We start from the raw sequence: 21,369 nt of genomic DNA, 5'->3' as shown, positions 1-21,369 counted from the left end.
GATTTAATGTAAAAAATAAATGAAATTCTGTGCTTTTTATCTGTGATATCAATTTCTTAAAGTCTATGTATTTAATATGCAATATGAGCCTCTTATGCATCCACTGTGGGGGAAAAAACTGTACATTGGAGAAAAACATGGATTGTCATATAGATTTATTTAGAGATGAGTATTATTTTTCTTATTAGTTACCCAAACGTTTAATTCATACTGGAAGCCAGAGGGCGCCCTTGAGCAGAAACTCCACATTAACCTCAGAGAAGTAATCGTTAGCCCCAATGTGAAGCTAGCGATGTAGGATAAACAGAAGATAGAAACGCTTTGACTGGTGAAATAAACAAGACAATCAACACGACTGCATCAAGATCTGGTGTATTTGAGTTCTTCAAGCCTTCACTATTTTCATAATAATAAGGTATGCAGTGCTGATTCAGTGCAGACTTTATCACTGTATAGAATAATATAAAACAATGCATGTCTGCCTCATTCTGTCCAAAAAAATACAACGTTCTTAAACGTAGGTCTAAAACGCCTTTATCACGGGATTTGTAGTTTTATCACCGCATATGTGTACCAACACCAATATCCCCCAGAATTTCTACAACACCCCGAACGAACGCTCTGAGGGCAGTGTAGCAAACACTCTAGAGCTCCGCTTTGTAGTCTATGATTCGACTCCATTTTGCTACTGTGTAACGTTAATAACTTTCTGCGGCCAGTGTTTTTGGAAATGAACAAGGATAAAACCCATTTTTTTTTAGACCTAACTGAATGAAATTTAAGACCTCGGATGGAAATCAGGCCGTTTTTAATTAAATTTAAAAAAAATAATAATTTTAGACATTTTTGAGACCCCGCGGGAACCCTGTAATTTCAACCGCTTGACTGAGACTAATTTACCTCATAAAGTCGAGTCGTATTCCATTTAAAAGCTGGTGCGCACCGGTAACGTATTTGTATGTGTAATGTTAACTTCTCTCTGCCAATCAGATGCTCCGAGTCCGACTATAGGTGAAAAGTGAAGAATATGAAGCTGGTGGGCGAATGGTGATTATTCAAATACTGTAGCATGAAATGGGACATATCACTCTGGCTTTGACTTGCTGGCAAAACCGAATATCATCTTTGTCGCACTTTCAAAATAAAAGTTCCAAATGTACAGTTTTTGTCCCTGAGGTATAGGCTAATTTTTGGGTGGGACACATGCAGCATTTTCAAATATTGAGGGGGACACGTCCCCCCCATCCCCCCCGGTTCCTACGCCAATGAAAAAAAATCAAAAGCCAGTCTTAAACCACCTGTGAAGTGCACAATTTAAATATTTATGCAATGTGTGTGTGTGTGTGTGTGTGTGTGTGTGTGTGTGTGTGTGTGTGTGTGTGTGTGTCAGTGTGTGAGTTGAAAAATACAGTACAACACACCCCTGCTAAAACTGTTGGGTTTTGTGACGTAAAAAAAACAAAAACAAAAAAAGATAAATAACTTTTACATCTTTAAACTACTGTAGTAGTAATAGTAGCAGTATCAGTAATCTGGTGTATTTTTAGGCAAGTTAGATGTACTATAAATTAATATTTTTTTATAATAATAATAATTTCATGTACATTTAAATCTGTTGCACTTCACATGTAGTTTATTTACTTGATTTATATATACATTTTAAAGGGAATACAAATACAAATATTTTTTATGTTTTAAAAGCTATTACAATAATGAAAATATGACATGTTTTGGTGAGTTTATAATGTAATAATTTTCTCATAATGTAAAAATTGTTATTACATTATGGGCTCAAGATTTTATTACGTTTTGAGAAAAGTATTACATTATGAACATTTTGTTACAATAATAATGTAATACTTATTACATTATGAGTTGCTACATTGTTCAAAAGAAAGAAAGAAAGAAAGAAAGAAAGAAAGAAAGAAAGAAAGAAAGAAAGAAAGAAAGAAAGAAAGAAAGAAAGAAAGAAAAAGGATTCTGGTAAATGGTATTAGATCACAAAACCTTGGTTTTGATCTGAATAACTGTCAGTATGTGTTGTCAAAATCTGTTGAGTAAGATTGGGATTTCAGGAACAAAAATGTTATGAAACTAAACATTTTTTATAAAACTAAAAAAATTGGTCAAAACTTACATCATTTGTATCATGTAGTATGAACACATTCATTTATTTGTATTTTATTTTGCTCTTGAATCATTTTATTTTGCTCTTGTATAGTATTATAAATTAAGCCTTTCAGTACATATATATATATACATACAGTGAGGAAAATAAGTATTTGAACACCCTGCTATTTTGCATGTTCTCCTACTTGGAAATCATGGAGGGATCTGTAATTGTCATTGTAGGTGCATGTCCACTGTGAGAGACATAATCTAAAAAAAAAAAATCCAGAAATCACAACATATGATTTTTTAACAATTTATTTGTATGATACAGCTGCAAATAAGTATTTGAACACCTGTCTATCAGCTAGAATTCTGACCCTCAAAGACCTGTTAGTCTGCCTTTAAAATGTCCACCTCCACTCCATTTATTATCCTAAATTAGATGCACCTGTTTGAGGTCGTTAGCTGCATAAAGACACCTGTCCACCCCATACAATCAGTAAGAATCCAACTACTAACATGGCCAAGACCAAAGAGCTGTCCAAAGACACTAGAGACAAAATTGTACACTTCTACAAGGCTGGAAAGGGCTACGGGGAAATTGCCAAGCAGCTTGGTGAAAAAAGGTCCACTGTTGGAGCAATCATTAGAAAATGGAAGAAGCTAAACATGACTGTCAATCTCCCTCGGACTGGGGCTCCATGCAAGATCTCACCTCGTGGGGTCTCAATGATCCTAAGAAAGGTGAGAAATCAGCCCAGAACTACACGGGAGGAGCTGGTCAATGACCTGAAAAGAGCTGGGACCACCGTTTCCAAGGTTACTGTTGGTAATACACTAAGACGTCATGGTTTGAAATCATGCATGGCACAGAAGGTTCCCCTGCTTAAACCAGCATATGTCCAGGCCCGTCTTAAGTGTGCCAATGACCATTTGGATGATCCAGAGGAGTCATGGGAGAAAGTCATGTGGTCAGATGAGACCAAAATAGAACTTTTTGGTCATAATTCCACTAAACGTGTTTGGAGGAAGAAGAATGATGAGTACCATCCCAAGAACACCATCCCTACTGTGAAGCATGGGGGTGGTAGCATCATGCTTTGGGGGTGTTTTTCTGCACATGGGACAGGGCGACTGCACTGGATTAAGGAGAGGATGACCGGGGCCATGTATTGCGAGATTTTGGGGAACAACCTCCTTCCCTCAGTTAGAGCATTTGAAGATGGGTCGAGGCTGGGTCTTCCAACATGACAATGACCTGAAGCACACAGCCAGAATAACCAAGGAGTGGCTCTGTAAGAAGCATATCAAGGTTCTGCCGTTGCCTAGCCAGTCTCCAGACCTAAACCCAATAGAGAATCTTTGGAGGGAGCTCAAACTCTGTGTTTCTCAGCGACAGGCCAGAAACCTGACTGATCTAGAGAAGATCTGTGTGGAGGAGTGGGCCAAAATCCCTCCTGCAGTGTGTGCAAACCTGGTGAAAAACTACAGGAAACGTTTGACCTCTGTAATTGCAAACAAAGGCTACTGTACCAAATATTAACATTGATTTTCTCAGATGTTCAAATACTTATTTGCAGCTGTATCATACAAATAAATAGTTAAACATTTCTGGATTTTTTTTTTCAGATTATGTCTCTCACAGTGGACATGCACCTACAATGACAATTTCAGACCCCTCCATGATTTCTAAATGAGAGAACTTGCAAAATAGCAGGGTGTTCAAATACTTATTTTCCTCACTGTATATATATATATATATATATATATATATATATATATATATATATATATATATATATATATATATATATATATATATATATATATATATATATATATATATATATATATATACTTGGACACCTTGGAAACGGTGGTCCCAGCTCTTTTCAGGTCATTGACCAGCTCCTCCCGTGTAGTTCTGGGCTGATTTCTCACCTTTCTTAGGTTCATTGAGACCCCACGAGGTGAGATCTTGCATGGAGCCCCAGTCCGAGGGAGATTGACAGTCATGTTTAGCTTCTTCCATTTTCTAATGATTGCTCCAACAGTGGACCTTTTTTCACCAAGCTTGGCAATTTCCCCGTAGCCCTTTCCAGCCTTGTAGAAGTGTACAATTTTGTCTCTAGTGTCTTTGGACAGCTCTTTGGTCTTGGCCATGTTAGTAGTTGGATTCTTACTGATTGTATGGGGTGGACAGGTGTCTTTATGCAGCTAACGACCTCGAACAGGTGCATCTAATTTAGGATAATTAATAGAGTGGAGGTGGACATTTTAAAGGCAGACTAACAGGTCTTTGAGGGTCAGAATTCTAGCTGATAGACAGGTGTTCAAATACTTATCTTCAGCTGTATCATACAAATAAATAGTTAAAAAAATCATACATTGTGATTTCTGGATTTTTTTTTTAGATTACGTCTCTCACTGTGGACATGCACAAGTGGGAGAACCTGCAAAATAGCAGGGTGTTCAAATACTTATTTTCCTCACTGTATATATAAGTATTGTACATTTCAATATATATATATTAATGTTCTTGAAAGAAGTCTCTTTGCTCAGCAAGGCTTCATTTATTTGATCAAAAATACAGTAACACAGTAATGTTGTGAAATGTAACAGTTAAAGCTGTTTTTTATTTGAATATATTGTAAAATGTAATTTATTCCTGTGATGCATCATTACTCCAGTCTTCAGTGTCACATGATCTTTCAGAAATCATTCTAATAAGCTGCTCAATAATTACAACTGCTAGTTGGTGTCATTTCTGCCACAATCAAAAGGTTAGCAAGGAGACAGAAGCATCAGTGAAGGGCTTAAGATGAAATACACTGATCAGGCATAACATCATGACAGGTGAAGTGAATAACACTGATTATCTCTTCATCACAGCACCTGTAAGTGGGTGGGATATATTAGGCAGCAAGTGAACATTTTGGCTGCGTCCGAAAACCTAGGCAGCTGACTCGTTGCCTCGCTGCCTTATCAGACAATGGCTGTTTGTGTATGAAGGCACCTCATGAAACTAATTTCGGACAGACTTCTTAGGCAGTGTAACCGTTTAATGATCAACAGCAAAATAGAGAGAGCTTTGGTGAGAACTAAACAAATATTTAATTACTACATTATTAATTTCTCGCTAGAAATGTGTAATTTGTAGAAATGTGTAGAAAATGTATGTGTAAATGTAAATGTGTAGAAAATGTACACACAAACTGACCAGCAAACGCAACTTTTTTCCCCCAGCTCAACTGTCACAGAATAGAACGCACAGGATTGTGGGATATCAAAGGCAGCGAAGGATACAAATATGCTGCCTTCAAAAATCAATCAGATGAAGGTGTCTCAGGAGACAGGAAGTGAAGCTAACATTAGATTCAGACGTGCCTTGATGCCTTCCTACCTTGAAATGTGTCCTGCGAAGGCAGCATTTTCCAGGTTTCGGACGCAGCCTACGTCCTCAAATTTGATGTGTTGGAAGCAGAAAAAATTGGCAAGGGTAAAGATTTGAGCAAGGTTGACAAGGGCCAAATTGTGATGGCAAGACAATGGGGTCAGCTCATCTCCAAAACTGAACAAACAAAGCCCCGTTTCCACCGAAATTACCTGGAACAACTTTTTTTCCCTCAGACCTGTTGCTGTCTGCGTTTCCAAGATTAGTCCAGTGACTCGTGACTTGTGATAAGCCTGCCATGGAAACGTGGCTCAAGTCTGATCAATGGAGGTCCAATCTCACAACTTACAGGACTTAAAGGATCTGCTGCTAACATCCTGGTGCCAGATACCACAGCGCACCTTCTGGGGTCTATTGGAGTCCATGCCTCAACGGGTCAGGGCTGTTTTGGCAGCAAAAGGGGGAGCAACACAATATTAGGAAGGTGGTCAATGTTATGCCTGGTTTGATGTATGTGATGTGTGAAGAATCAAGGTTAATTCAATTATGTAATTAAAATATTTATAAGGACACAATTTCATTTAAAGAATGAAAGTCTAAAAGAAGTCCCTGAAAGAAGGTTAAAACAATAAAATCTACTTAGAAGGCATTTGAAATATAGCCCAGATAAATAGAGTTAATACAAGTTTCTAAGACTATCAAAAAGTCTAAAGTTAAAATGTTAGTTTCAATAAAAACCAGCTCCTGGAACATTAAAGTCTAAGCAGCTGAAGACACATTTAGTACTGATAAGAAGTGCTCAGTAAATACGAGTTCGTCCAGACCTGCGAATCCGATTTCCATAAATTGTGCAGTGTCTCTGTGTCTGTTAGCGTGACCCGGGCTGCTTTGTAAGCATGTTGGCATTCCGCCTGTTATGAGCTGCTGTAACGACTCATCGATAATGTGGAGTGTGTGAAAGAGTAAGAGAGTGTGTGTGTTACAGTGCAACATTTCAAACACTTCACAAGCACCAACCAAACTGACGTGGCTGAAGCTTTCAATTAAATGTATCCATTGAAAAACATCCTGATGAAATCAATTAAAATCAACATGAGGGTGAGTGAATAACAGAATATAATTTAATTTTGGATGAATTGTTCGTTTAAAATAGAGCCTAAGTGACAATTTTATGCAGTGGTTGGGCATATTTTTCTCAAGTAATCCATCAATATGAAAATTTCCGTTGAGTGGATGTGCCGACTCATGGCCACAAGCAGGAATGCATCAAATGTCCCTGAAAGATGTTTTAATGTTCATTGTACCTCAAGTATTTCAAGGATTCAACTCAATAGAAAAATTGTTCTGTATAGAACTGAAGAATTATGTATCCATGGCAACTTGTCATCCTGGTTTCCAACATCTTTTAATTTCCTTAAAGAGCAACGAATTTCAAAACGCTTTCTCTTTTTGCTTATCCAACAGAGCTGATTTATATTTAAATACCATCATCACGAAGGGGAATGAATCTTATTTAGCAGCTAGGTAGACTGACGTGCATTAAAAGTTTACTAGCGTGCAGGCATACAGTTTATAGACTCCATACACACATCTACACTCTTTAATGGCAGGACGTTTGTCATAAACTGGGACATGAGCTCATCGTCATTGTTAGTTTGCTTAACATACAGTTGCATGGATTAGAAACTCATAATCTGTAAAGATATCATTTAAAACTGTTATTAAATTCTTTAATATTCTTCCCTTATTCTTAAGTGTGCAAAACTTTCTATATTGTGTCCCCTATCCAGACTTGTTATCTCCCCCTAAAAATTGAATACACATGGTTGAATCAGGGAAATTCTACTCCCCACTTAGAAAATCATATTTTCATTTGATTTTTTTTGCACAATACGCTGTCAATACCATCACACAAAGCATTTTGGTGAGTTTTTCCATAAACTTAGTTTGGTTATGATTGAAATGAGTCGCGACAAGAGATCACAGCAGTCATTCATTTGACTTATTTACATGGCTGATTTACAGTGCAAGACACAACACTTCTGGGAGCATTTGACTAAACAACTGCTCTAACAATAATTTAGTATTTACTGAAATTTTGTATGGTAATACGACTCCCTTGAATGAATTGCTTCTGCTTGTAATACTTTGAATTATACTTCATGATAAAATCAGGATCTCAAAGTACCTTTATTAGGAACTATTACCAAATGAGTCACTATTGGAGAATTTAATAAAGCAATTTGTTTTATAAGGGGCCGTTTTAAACTAAAAACTGAAGAATTTTTATTCGTTTTGGCCGTTCATTTACACAACATCACGCAAACTTTTTTTTTAAACTACTCCCTTATCATCTCTGTGTAATCTACAAAAACACAAATCTGAAAATGCACATGGGTATTACGTGTTTAGTCTATAGGCGTTTTTGTTTTGCAAATTAAAGGATACAGATGTCAACAGTGAGAAATAAGGGGGGGGGGGTGGCAGGCAGGCATATGGACATCATCACAAGTGGTTATAAGAATTACACAATCAACACAACATAACATTTTGTCATCATGAAAAATGAAAGGTTCCTTACAACAGACTCAAGGATGATCTATGTTTTCAAAGCCTTTGGGCCAGATTTACTAAACAGGGCAAATTAGCGTGAGAGCGCAATCCCATAAAAGCGCTGATGGGAGTGGACAGTTCTGCGTGGGATCTACTGACGACGCACAAATTAAAGAACACAGACTCAGCAGGATCATTTCCATAATGACCAACGCAATCTACCAGTTACCGTTTGGTTTAAGACGTGCTTTTTTGGGGTGGTAAATAATGGCGCAAACACCAGTAAATTTACGAGCGCAAACCTTTGTAAATCACTTCGCGTGATTCATTTAAATACTCTCCTCCCATAATTTTGTGCCTGAAACGGAAACCCCCACAAATACATATATGCAATGAGGTCCATGCCTTTTCAGCACTAATTTTTCACTGCGTGTCTTTAGTAAATCCTTACAGTAGATTTTTAACGCCAAAAGAGGGTTTGCGCTGACGCAAGCTGTTAGTAAATCTGGCCCTTTGTGTTCAAAGTTTTGACATTTTCTTAAAGGAAGTAAAAAGGGATTTTAAATCAGAGGAGAACATTCTAAAATTGGGATTACAGCGAATGTTTCTGGCTTTGTGAAGATGAAATGTACCTTGAAAACAAAGTCATAATACAGTATTATCAAGATTAACATCCTTAGAATGAAAATCAGACCAAAAAATGATAGATTATATCATAAGCATGTGCGTTCGGCTCGAGTATACCTTAGTAAAAGAATACATATGTAAGCCGGTGTGTAGTCTTTCTGGTAACACTTTATTTTAGGGTTCAATTCTCGATATTAACTAGTTGCTTATTAGCATGCACATTACTAGAATATTGGCTGTTTATTAGTACTTATAAAGCACATATTAATGCCTTATTCTGCATGACCGTATTATACTTCCCTTAATCCTACCCAATACCTAAACTTAAACGCTCCATAAACTACCTTATTAACTATTAATTAGCAGTAGGAGTTTATTGAGGCAAAATTGTAGTTAATAGTGAATACGTGTTCCCCATACTAAAGTGTTACCGTCTTTCGTTACAAAGCGACTTCGCCAACTACCTGTCTGGCATGCATAATACAGCGTTAGTAGTCGTTTGTGCGGATCCGTGTGAATGGGGAGCGTTTTGATAACGTCATCAAAGAACAAAAATGTCAATTTTTAGCACATTGTTGTCATGTAAACATACCCTAAGAAATGTTCATTTGAATGTTAGCTGACTTGTGCTAACCAACTAATTCCTCCTAAATTTGAAAAATGTCCTTATCATCACACAGAATAACACATACTAAAATTCACGGACCCACTTTATATTAGGTGGTCTTAACTACTATGTACTAACATTTAAATTAATCAATTGATACAATGCACTTTTTGTGTACATTTGTAATTAATTTCTGTAGTTACATTTATAATTACACTGTTGACATTTCCCTTACACCTACCCTTAAACTTACCCATACCACCACACCTGTCCCTAACTCTACCCGTATCCCACCTCAGTATCAGCAAAAGTGATTTGCAATACAATATGAACACAATAAGTACATTGTACTAATTTTTTGAGTATGAGAATGTGTGCCTTTTTACAAAACTTTTGTATTCAAGTTTCTTTGAACTTATACTTGTGCACTTTAATATTTTTTTTTGGTTGTGTTTAAAGTTGTTTCTTGATAAATGTGCAATTTTCTAAATAAATATAGTTTCTTCATATTTCTGTCCTTTGTTTTTATATCATTTGCAACAATATTCGGATTAAAAATATGTTTTAAGTTATGTTTTCATTTTCTTCAAAAGTTTTATTATAGCCTAAATGTTTTGTATCACATTATCCATTTGCTGTCATATCAACACAAAAGTGGTATAAAGGTTATTCAATTAACATTAATAAAGGTAGACATTTCATAATAACATGGCAAGAATTAATCGGGCCAGCTTTGGCGGGCAGTACGCATTAGTGACGGCCCGATTCCGGCTTGATTGCGGCAGCGTCGGCAAGTTAACGGCTGCCGCATCTGGCCCGATTGATTCGGGCCGGAATCGGGCAGTGAGTAAACATGCATACGGCCCGAGTGCGGCAGACGGAAGCGGGCCGACGGGTAAGTCTCCGGCAGTCGAGAATCAAACCGGAACTGGCCCGAGTGTATTTTGCTATCTGGGTAGTAGTTAAGGCCACCTAATATAAAGTGGGACCAAATTCAATTTAAGTTTGATCAAGACCACAATCAGATTTGTATTTTTTTTTATATATACTCTTTATTACTTTTATCGTTTTTATACCATAAATGTAACAGTTTTACATTTTAAGGTTTCATGTCAAAAGAGCCCCTAATCGATGAAAGCCACATGAGACGTGTTGTTGCAGAAAATGTACACATTCAGCAACTCTCGGCTTCACTCTGTGTCATTTATTTGTTGGCAAACAAGTTTCACTGTTACAACAAATATTAGTGAGAGGTCATTCAACCACAGGAGAAAAAAAAATGGATAAACAAAAGAATAAATAAAATTAATAATCATATTTATGATAAAAAATTATAATGTGCCTCATTCATTTCACCTCTAGCAGTTTTGCAGAACAGTTTGTACTTTTCCCCCCCTATGAAATAAATAAACATTCATTCTCAACCAGAAAAAAAGGTTTCTCTCATTGTAAATGTGGATCATACACGTGCCTTGTGTGCATCTCTGTCAAAGTCTCACTTTGAATGAAAACGACTTCTGTCGATCAGATACCGAAATACATTACATTCATATTTTCAATGCTAGGCACCTTTCTTCATCTCCAAACTGGTGTATATGAATCAAACAGAATGAGGAAAAATCAGATTTTTTTGTCTATTCTGTTGTTTTTATTTTTTCTACTTGCCATTATTCATACTGAAATGAAGACATGAATGTAACAGATATAATAACAAAAAAAGAGTGAGGGATCAAAACCTGTCATGTTGAGGACAAGACCATCAGGAGAGAAAGGAAATAATCTGAAATCACCATGGTTACGGAAGCGGAAGGCGTAGGAACAGAATAAGCACTATCCTGTGTAACACTAGTGTCTGTACATTTACATAGAAATATTGTAGAATTCTCCGGTATTAGTTCTTCCCCCGCTTTTCAATATTTGTTATTAATACAGCAAAGAACAGAAATGGTGGAGCCGTCCTTCTTCGGTATTGTTCTCTGTTGCAGCAAAATGTGCTGCTTTTTTACCACATGAGAAGAAGAAACATATTTAAAAAGCAAATATGGATACAGAAGGTATTAAAATAGTTTCCGAGTCACATTGTTTCAGACTTGATTGGTATTGACTAGATGCACTGAGCTACTAACAATGTTTTTGGCAGTTATTTGTATTCCCTCGGGGCTGCTGAGAGTGAAAAACCCTCGAAATCTCGTACTCCCCGCAAGGTTATACAGCAAATCCATTTTTGGGTCCGTTTTCCCTTTAAGTAGAAGTGCACGACCAATAGAATCAAAACAATGTCAACTTTCATTCCTCAACAAGCAAGAGTACCCAAAATCCTTTCCTGAACAGAATACAAAATCGCTTCCCAAGGTTTGTTGTTGCAGTTCATTCTTCTGCGGACGGGTAGAAGCAAAAGTGAACAACTGTGGACGACAGAACGGTACGGAAACGTAGAAGAGCACGTGGAGCTCAGGATGCTATTGGGTGATGAGGATGAGCAGAGCAGAATGCATGATGTTTGGCACCCTTTATAGGCTGGTGACCATGTGTGCGGGCTCCTGCGGCATTTCTTCGGGCGAAAGCTCGTCTTTGGGCGGGACGATAAAGCCGTCGCTGCTGCCACGGCCCAGCTGGTAGTAGCTATGCAGCTGGTGCAGATGGTTGCGTGAGCCCAAGTTGGGCATGCTCTTATAGTACACGTCATCCGGCTCCCCGGTCCTGGGAAGCGTGTGCATGTCGCCACTGCGGGGCAGCGAATGCGCGTCGGTGCGCTCGGGGTCGGGCAGCGTGGGCATGCTGGTGTAGAGCGAGTCTCTCTGCGGGGACGGAGTCTCTTCCGTTTGCTCCTCTGTCAGCAGAGGGAAGAAACTCTCGCTGTTTTCTTGCGGAAGGCGCCGTCGCAATGAAGAAGCTGAGCTGAACGTGGCGGGGAGAGGCTGGACGTGGCGTGGTGGCGGAAGCAAAGGTGCATTGGACTCCTCCCTGATCAGCTCCAGCCCTAGACTGTCCTCGGGCGGGAAAGATGCAGAGTCGTCCAAGCCCAATGCAAGATTGACGGGCAGCATGGGCGAGTCTTTCACCCCGCCTCCGTTGCTGACTTCGTTCACCAACTTGTTCATGAGGTTGCGTCCGTGCTCTGCAGAGCGGTCGTGGTTGTTCAGGTAGGTGGGCAGGTAGTTGGAGGTGAGCTCTTTCAGGATCCGTTTCTCCAGCGTGGTCTCTTTGTGTACGTTGTACGTGCGGTCGATGATTTGCACGCAGTCGCTCATGTAATCGGCGCTGGCCAAACTGTAGCTGTTGCCATGGTTACCATTCAGTGGTAGAGTATCCATGGCACTTGTATCCCGAGCATTGTTCAGGATTCCCTCTGCAAGGCGGAGAGTCAAGGAGAAGAGTGATTAAAAACACTTGCGCCTGGCGCGTACAATAAGACCGACATGCAAAACCGCTCGCAGAAACAAACAGGAAAACCTTGAAACTGTTCGTCCCCGAGGCCAATATTAATTGAGCTTCCAAACGAACGCTATCTTGATTGGATTCGTCATGGGTTCAAGGCTGATGTGAGGTTTAAAACTCACTGAAACGTGCCAGATGACCCTGTGATAATGGACTTACCAGTCAAACACATCTTTGGCTATAAATTAGCATTCCTCAATTTTCCCACATATCAAAGAACAGTCAAATCAATAGCAAAGCCAGCAAACACGACAAAAACACAATGCACACACACACACAACAATACACAACAGACGCTTGGCATGTAAAAGCTTTTGACAAACCAAATCATGCTGGCCTTCATATATCATTAGGTACAGAGAGAGAGCAGCTTCTCCGCCTATGGATTTCTACATTCATTAAAATTTTGCATATTATCAGCATCTTGGTGTTAAATTGAACACTCTCCCACACTCAAAAACAAAATGTGGGAGCTCTTTCTTGTTGACCAATTTTTAGATCAATCATTTGAGCATAAACAAACAAATAACAATTGTTTTACTTATCAGTGGATTCGACAAATATGCAAATTTTAAATGGGGAAAAAAAAGACCTCGGTTGCAAAACACCGAATTGTCCACTCAGCTTCTATTTTAACAAAAGCATCACTTTGCGCTGATGAAGAGACGAGAAAAGTAGGTTTTCATTTTAATGAGGTCGAGAGTGCTCTCTGATTAGAATATTGACTTAAACATCTCTTAGCAGAATGCTGTAGTTTTAAGAAAAGAGTAATAACGTTAAGGGAAATTACATTTGGTAAGCAATGTTTAGTTTGACTCCCATACTTGTCTCTCTGTAGGGCTCTTAAAGGACAGCATGGAAAAAGGAAAGAGAAAAAGGTACAGGTAAGCATTCACAGTGACCGCTCAAATAGAACATGCACACAGATTAATGAAGCGCAGGTAAATGGTTACGCTCAACCCCATCGTTTCACCTCTCAAATACAGACACACACCCCCGCGTCCCCTCGCAATCCCAGGATGCACATGTAAATGCCATAAAATTGTGCTTTAAAGCCCCCTGAATGTCTGGAGGGCGCAGAAATGGGCTTCTGTCTCCATTAGCGGCGCGCTCCACTCCGAACACGGTTCCACAGTCAGACTTGTATTCGGTAAGAGAGTTATTGATCGGGCTAAAGAGGAACATTAAAAGTGGCCTGGGATCTATTCGTAATTTCGGGGCTTTTATTGATATTAGATTTCAAGGTCGCTACAATGTTGTCAACGTAGATGAAGAGGTTGTTATCCTGCGCTCGCCCCTCCCCACTGACGTTGGCCAGAAACGCGTTTGTCTCTCTGTCTCTAGAGCCTTTTGAATTCTTTCTGATCTCTGCATTAGTGAAGGTGGCACTAACAGGTGGTGACGGGGGGGGAAAGCAGATCACCAGTGCAACAGACAGACAGGAAGAGACAAGAGTGAGACAGCTGCGTGCAGGGATGCGTTATTGCTAACAGGAGAAGCCAGGCCGCCTGCGAGCATCTCAGCATGAGAGTGCAGTAAATTCCTGTTCTAAAAGAACACGCGCTTAGATGTATGAAGTCTTGCTCTGAAAACGGACTTTTTTTGCATGCAGCCCTACAGAAGCGTTTTCTTATTAGTGCTGTGACATGCCACACACACAAAAAAATCTAGTGTCACTGTCCAAAACCTTTTGTATGAGACACATTAGACTGCCTTTGCTGATTTCATCGTGTGACTTTGACATTAACGCATAAAGTAGTGAACACCTGGTCACTTCATGCATTTTTACTGATCTGGGGTGTGTTTCCCGTACAACAACGCAACTCGCTGCTGAACTACCATAGTACGATGCATCGTTGAAGAAATCAACTAGCTAGGCGCGACTGTTTCGCAAATTTGTCGTTCAACCACGTTGGTTAATGATGTCACGCACGTGGTGGAGTAATAACTTTTTTTAATGAATCTGTTTGAGATCGAATTAATGCTAGATGTTTTGCTATAAATTAAAGACATGGCATCTGAGGACTTTTGCTTTATTTCCAGATTCAATCATAGGCTCGTTCTTACTTACTAGAGCACGTATGCACATGCGCACTCTTCAAAAATGGTGCTTTAAATCTCTCGACAAACTAAAAGACATATATGAAATTTGTATGTATTCCAAATAAAAGATACATATTGTACTGATTGTCAGCTCACTTATTTTGCTCAAGATAAGGATTTATTAAGTCCACATGTCATGCAAACAAGAAACTATGCTTCTATCACAGCTCGAGAGCTGTCGTTGCAACCACACAATTTTGCGATGCGGTTTGCGAATGTTCATTGGAACTATGGTTTCGGGAAACACAGACTCGTTGAACTATGTTGATAACGACGGAACTTGCGACCAAAGTTGTCTAACAATGCTTTTGGGAAACGCACCCCTGACAGATATCCGTTTCTTAAATCTGTTACATTCACACTTGGCCACATAAATTTGTCTCTGCAAAACTAATATATATCCGATCTTCAATTCCCGCAATAAACCAATTAGAGTCTCATCTCCTATTCCCTTTAAAAGCCACCATGACGGATAGCCATTTACATGGCGGAATATAGACACCCTCAACCTGTCGAGTCAGTTTAAATATATGTGTGTATTGCCACGAGTGGTTAAATAATTTGCCAATTTTATTTGCAAACTGCAAATAGGTGATTCTGATACATGCAATTACTATCCATTATGACATGTAGCTTATCTTTTAGTAATAATAATCTTTTACATTGCAAATAATATTTGGCATGTTTGTGCGCTGCTGCGCGTGCGTCCCTGTGTGTAATAAGCAGAGTGTATGCGCGTGCGTTGTGCATCCGCCTATAGGTGCATATTACTAACGCGTCCTTTAAATAACACATAAAATACTGTGCAAAAACCTGGTCTAAAGTCAATGGGGCAGTCGTTTTCAATTGCCTCAAAACAGCAACACGCCAACAATGTGCCTGAACACACCTCGTTTTCAGACCAGCACGCCCATTGGCGAACAGATGGGCGCGAGTGCATTTGCTATTTAAACAATGTGGTGCTGGACGTGAAAATGATAACTGTGTCGGGCTGAAACTAGCAAAAACACTTGCGTTGCATTGTGCCGGGTGAATGATATGGCCCTTAGTCTCACTAGTTTTAATGAAGATGATTGTGTGTTGAGCTTCAGGATGCAATGCCAAACTTAGTTTGTAATATCTGACTACCTGGAGCCGGTATAACACACTCTCACACATTTTTTTTTCTTTACCATTTTGAGAGGAGTAAAATTTACATATGTGGCTTCAGCAAGCAGATGCACTTGCCCAGTTCCATCTGGAATGCTTCTCAGAACACCTCGAGTGGTTTGAGTGATCGGATTTAAATCTCGAAAGAGTTTCCGAAGGCATTTACACCTGGTCTTTTCACGATCGGATAGCTATCCAATCAGAGAAAAGGCATGAAATGACCAGGTGTAAACAGGCCAAAAAAGTCATTATCCTATACTCATCCTGAAATGCCCAGCCTACTGTGAGCACTGCAGCATGAGTGCATGGTAGACTTCTAGTTTTTAAATGTAGGAGTGTTTTGTATGCAAGAAGCGCATTTATTGTTTTCAGCTGCATCAGTGCTGTGACATGTAATAGGAACATCATGCATTACTGTCCAAACCCTTCTGCCTGAGAAACATTAGACTGACATGTCTTCAAAAGAGTGGATGATTTTGTCTTGTGATTCAGCACTCATGCACGTATAAAGTTTGTATTTGCATTTCTGTCTAGATACGGATGAGCGCATGGTAGATTTCTGGAATGTTGATGCGTGAAGTCTAACTGACCGTTTCGCATGCAAGGAGCACATTCATTGTTTGTAGCTGCATCAAGTCTAGTGTAGCTGTCAAAACCCATCAGCATGAAACACATGAGTGTGACATGTATTCAAAAGAGTGGGTGATTTTATTTTATTCTGCGATTAGGCACTAATGCACATAAAGGCTGAGTCGCATTTCTGTCATGCCGCAAAATGTAGCCATCAGTTACTATGATTATTTCAGCTCTATGAACTCATTTTTCACTGGGAACTGCGTGATACTACAGACCACACCAGACAAAAGACAAAGATGATCGCAGACATGTTGAACTTGAAGCCACAGCTGAGCCATTTCCCCCCAAACACACACACACACACACACACTCACACAGTTAGTGCACAGGAAGTTAAAGCAACGGAAGAATGCAGCACACCTTGAGCGTTGTACATGCTGAGAGTGGGGTTGTTATAGACGGCTGATTCGCCCAGTAAGGTGTTATAGGGGTTGTTAGAGGCGTGTGAGCGCAGCAGAGAGTTTGGGATGAGATGATTGGCCATGGCACCTGATGCAGCCACACAGATGGAGAGAAGAACACACAAAGAAGATCAAACGAAGGCAGCAACAATGTTAGCATTGTTATCATACAGATGTCTCATCAGCAGCCAAAGAAAAAAGCAAAAACATTCGACCAATGTTAGCATTCTTATCTCATCATCAAAGCCTCTGATGGTCTGTGCGAGCGAATCTGTTGTGGAAGAGACCTGTTCCTGGATAAAATGGACCATCTCTCACTGGGGTTAACTATAGTCGGCAAGTGAGTTGATCGAGCCCCCCCCCCTGTTAATTTACTCCTAAAAGTTGGCAAAATAATATTTTAGCAGAGACGCACATTTAAAACTTAAAATTGTATCTCTGCTACAATGACCAAAACATATTGAAGACTCATCTTGCACTTAGGGTGTATAGATTTTATTTTGAATGTATTGAAGCCCATTTCCACCACATGAGAGAAACATCATGATTTGGTTAATTATGACACAGAAAGACAAAAGTATGAGATAAAAAGTGATAATGATAAAAAAAAATTAAATTATTAGATTAAAAATAGAAATTAAGACAGAAGTCAATATTATGAGATAAGACAATCATGACAAAAATTGACTTTTTATTTAATAATGACATAATTTTGACATTTTTGTCAATTTTGACTCTCTGACTTACAGTATATAGTATCTCAGTTACTTTTTATGTCATCATTTAAACTTGATCTCATAGTGACTTCTTATCTTATAATTTCATCTTTTTACAGCATAATTATGATTTTACCAAAGCATTATTTTTTTTCTTGTGGCAGAACTAGGCTTCCATAAGATTGAGAATGTTCCTCCCCTAATATAACCAACTGAACACCTAACAAGCAAAAAAAAAAAAGGTTATGATGAAAACAAAAGGCTAGTGGCTATTTAAAAAGGGACAAACCCTTTGTTATATCCTACCCAAACTTAAAACTGCTCATCAAATCGTTTCATAGGGTGTTCATATGGTATTTGTAGCAGTGGTGCTAAATGGGAATGAATTTAGAGACAGAACCAGAATCTGAAAGGCTGTTAACACACTTTAGCATGCTGACAGTTTTATTTCTCCAAGAAGTTCTGTCTCAAAATTCATCCCCTTTAAAGAACAGCTTTGGTAACAAATTCTCCTCCATCTTCTTCACTTTCAAGACAATTACTGTTGGATTGAAATTGCCTGCTGTGAGCAGTGTTCCTATTATTATGCATAATCTCTCGGCAGGTTCACACAGAAACTGTGCGCACCGATTTCCACAAAATTGGATTACCCGATTTTCACAAAGTTCTAGATCTCCCGCCCCTTGAATATTTGTTTAATAAATATTTAGCTAATGTGATCATGCTTTTATTTAACAATATGAGTATAATGCATTCAGCCCAGCTTTTCTTTCTCAATCAAACTTTCTGTTTGATTCTCCAATGAAGATCATGTACAATATGAGCTCATTTATTTAACAGAGGTTTGGTTGTGATTATCAGCGTAGGCGCGTTTATTATGCTGTCGGCTAATTATACACCTCTCAAAATCATACGCTGAACATTGAGATAAGCACCTTCAGATATTTGACACAAAAAGACAGAGAGAGAGAAAGGGAGGTTTCATTGAGGTTGAGGTTTAAATGCATCTTTTGTTCTGCAGTGGAAATGGTTACACAAATTGACATTTGACAAATCATCTTCAAAAGTGAGGTTAATGAGGTTAAAAAATTATAAATAAACAAATGTATTAAAAATACTAGCATTACATTTTCATCTAGTGTTTCTTTAAGCATTCGCATGTATTTAAAGAATAGAAAATGTAGTAAAGATCTGCAACATAAAAAGTGTCGTACACACACATATATTCTGGGACAAGTGGCTTTCACACAAATGCAGCTGTTGCATGTATTTCTTGTTTTTCTTGTCTTTAAAAAAGACTAAAGGGATAAACTACAAAAAAAGTGTGATTACATGACTTATGATAATGATTTATTCAATTAAATATTTAAATTAACAGACAGTACTAAAATACATTAGGTTTTAAGTAAACTGCATTTTCCCGTGAAAAAGTAAAGTGAGGCATTACTCTTATTTTATTCTGTAATTACAGTTACTTCTAATATAATGGCCTTAAAAACTGTACAGACTATAAAACAATTCTATATAAAACAGTTGATTTAACATCAATTTAATGTTAATATGTATGTTTTAATGTAACCTTCTCCCTTTCCACACATTTGTCAGATCAAGCATAATTCATGTAATTGTATATTGTTTATTTGAAAAAATTAAAAGAGCAGTTTCATGTCTATCCTTGTATTGTTCAACAGGTCGAGGTTGATGTTGGATTTAGAAAGTAATTAGTAATATACGTAATCCAATACTTTTTTAGAAAGCATAATTAGTACAGTAATCTAATTACACTGTTGAATATGTAATTCGTGGCTAGTTTAACTCTTTCCCTGCCACTGACAAATTTTTCCAGCAATCCGTGTTTTCACTGTGGTATGGTAGGGGGCGCTGATACGCATCTTCTGAAATAGTGCAGAATCTCCGGATCCAAAAACAAGTGATTCACATGATAATTAAACAATCAACAGCGTTTAAATCGAAACATTACCGAATGAAATGTCGAACCCACTGAGAGGTTTATGTCTGTACAAGCTTTGGGTCATTTTGATCATCGTTATAAATCTGATCCGGAAGTCTTTGACAAAGGTGTGATTTTCTCAGCTTTTCGTTAGTGCGAAGTGTTTTTCATGAAACTTGCCTATATTCAAGTGTTGATACCATTTTTTTTATCAAACTAGAACATATACGGTACATATATATTTTTTTAAAGCAGAGGCTCTGTTCTTTCTTTTGTTTACATATTCATACAACAAAATATTCTGAATAGGAATATCCTGAATATTAATAAAATGCTAGCACTGTAAAGATAAATGCTGGTGGGAAAGAGTTAAGGGTAGAGTTAGGCTGTATTTATTATAATTAGCTTAATGTATTTAATTAAATAGTTTTGTGTCCCTCCGACTGTAATCTGTCCTTTGACAGGCGGGTAACCCAGTAAACGTGTCTGCATCTTGATGAGTGTTGTGGTTTCTTTGTATGTCCATCACACACTCTTCCTCTGAGTTCTTTGTGTCTCTGTTTAATACATCTGTCTGCTCTGAGCAGCATGAGTGATGGAGCGTCACACACACACACACACACACACACACACACACACACACACACACACACACACACACACACACACACACACACACACACACACACACACACACACACACACACACACACACACACACACACACACACACACACACACACACACACACACGCATCTGGGTTAAGTGCTGAGAGCCTAATTATTTCCATCGTGACACTTCCTCTCTCTAGAGAGGGTCAATCCATCATCATAACAGAACATTAGCGTCTCACTGATCAGAACAGGAACAGAGACCGAGAGAGACAGACATAGAGAAATCAACTTTATAGAGGCATCTGAAATTCAAAACGATTCAGAGCAGATCTTCATTCTAGTTCTCACAGGTGTGCGTGGGTTTTCAAAGCTAGAGTTCAAGAACAAAATTGCTATCATAAGTGAGCTAAATCTGATAAATTATCCTTCAACTGGAAAAACGGGTCACACATCAAGTCATTTTTTTAAAGCTAAACCGTAAATCTGTGAGCATCTATTGACATTTTTTCAAATAGTTTTATGGCACTTTCCACAAATACAGTTTTTTTTTCAAACATCAAATATAGCTATTACCTTTGTGAGTGTACCCTACAATAAATTTACAGAACGTAATTTCGACAATTTGTTTAATTAATTGTAGGGAACAACTTTTAGTTAGTCAGAATATTCAAGAAGAACATTTAGATCCTTGTAACCGCATGACGAGAAGCAGGGTTATTGTAGTTTGTTTCACAATGAATAAACTTTACAGTTATTGAACTGAACTGAATCAACACTGAACTGAATTGAGCTGAATAATGACATTATTGTCGCATTTAATATAAGGTCGCATTTGTAAGTGAATGTAATAACTAACATAAATAAACTAACAATGAGCAATACATTTGTTACAGTATTTATTTGTTAGTTCATTGTTTGTTCATGTTAGTTCTCAGTGCATTAACTAATGTTAACAAATACAACATTTGATTATAATAATGTATTAGTAAATGTTGAAATTAAAATGAACAAAGATTAACAAATGCTGTAGAAGTACAGTTCATTCTTAGTTCATGATAACTAAAGTA

At 38.2% G+C, this 21,369-nt stretch overlaps 1 protein-coding gene and 1 long non-coding RNA gene across 2 annotated transcripts in view; both read right to left on the bottom strand.

Annotated features, from left to right (window-relative positions):
- The window catches only part of LOC307122625, a 505,212-nt gene that overhangs the window by 129,481 nt on the left and 354,362 nt on the right, over positions 1-21,369 (bottom strand). The gene's annotated exons all lie outside the window — the stretch shown is intronic.
- LOC307122623 (adhesion G protein-coupled receptor L3) overlaps positions 10,478-21,369 on the bottom strand; it is a 307,023-nt gene continuing 296,131 nt past the window's right edge. Inside the window, exon 22 of the mRNA XM_079810734.1 lies at positions 10,478-12,642. Within this exon, the coding sequence (XP_079666860.1) occupies positions 11,804-12,642 (839 nt within the window). The 3' untranslated portion in view covers positions 10,478-11,803. The remainder of the gene's footprint in view (positions 12,643-21,369) is intronic.

The sequence above is a fragment of the Gobio gobio genome (genome assembly GCF_949357685.1).
Source record: "Gobio gobio genome assembly, chromosome: 2".
NCBI classification, from domain to species: domain Eukaryota; kingdom Metazoa; phylum Chordata; class Actinopteri; order Cypriniformes; family Gobionidae; genus Gobio; species Gobio gobio.
Note: the sequence above shows the minus strand (reverse complement) of the source record. Positions and strands in the feature narration are given on the sequence as shown.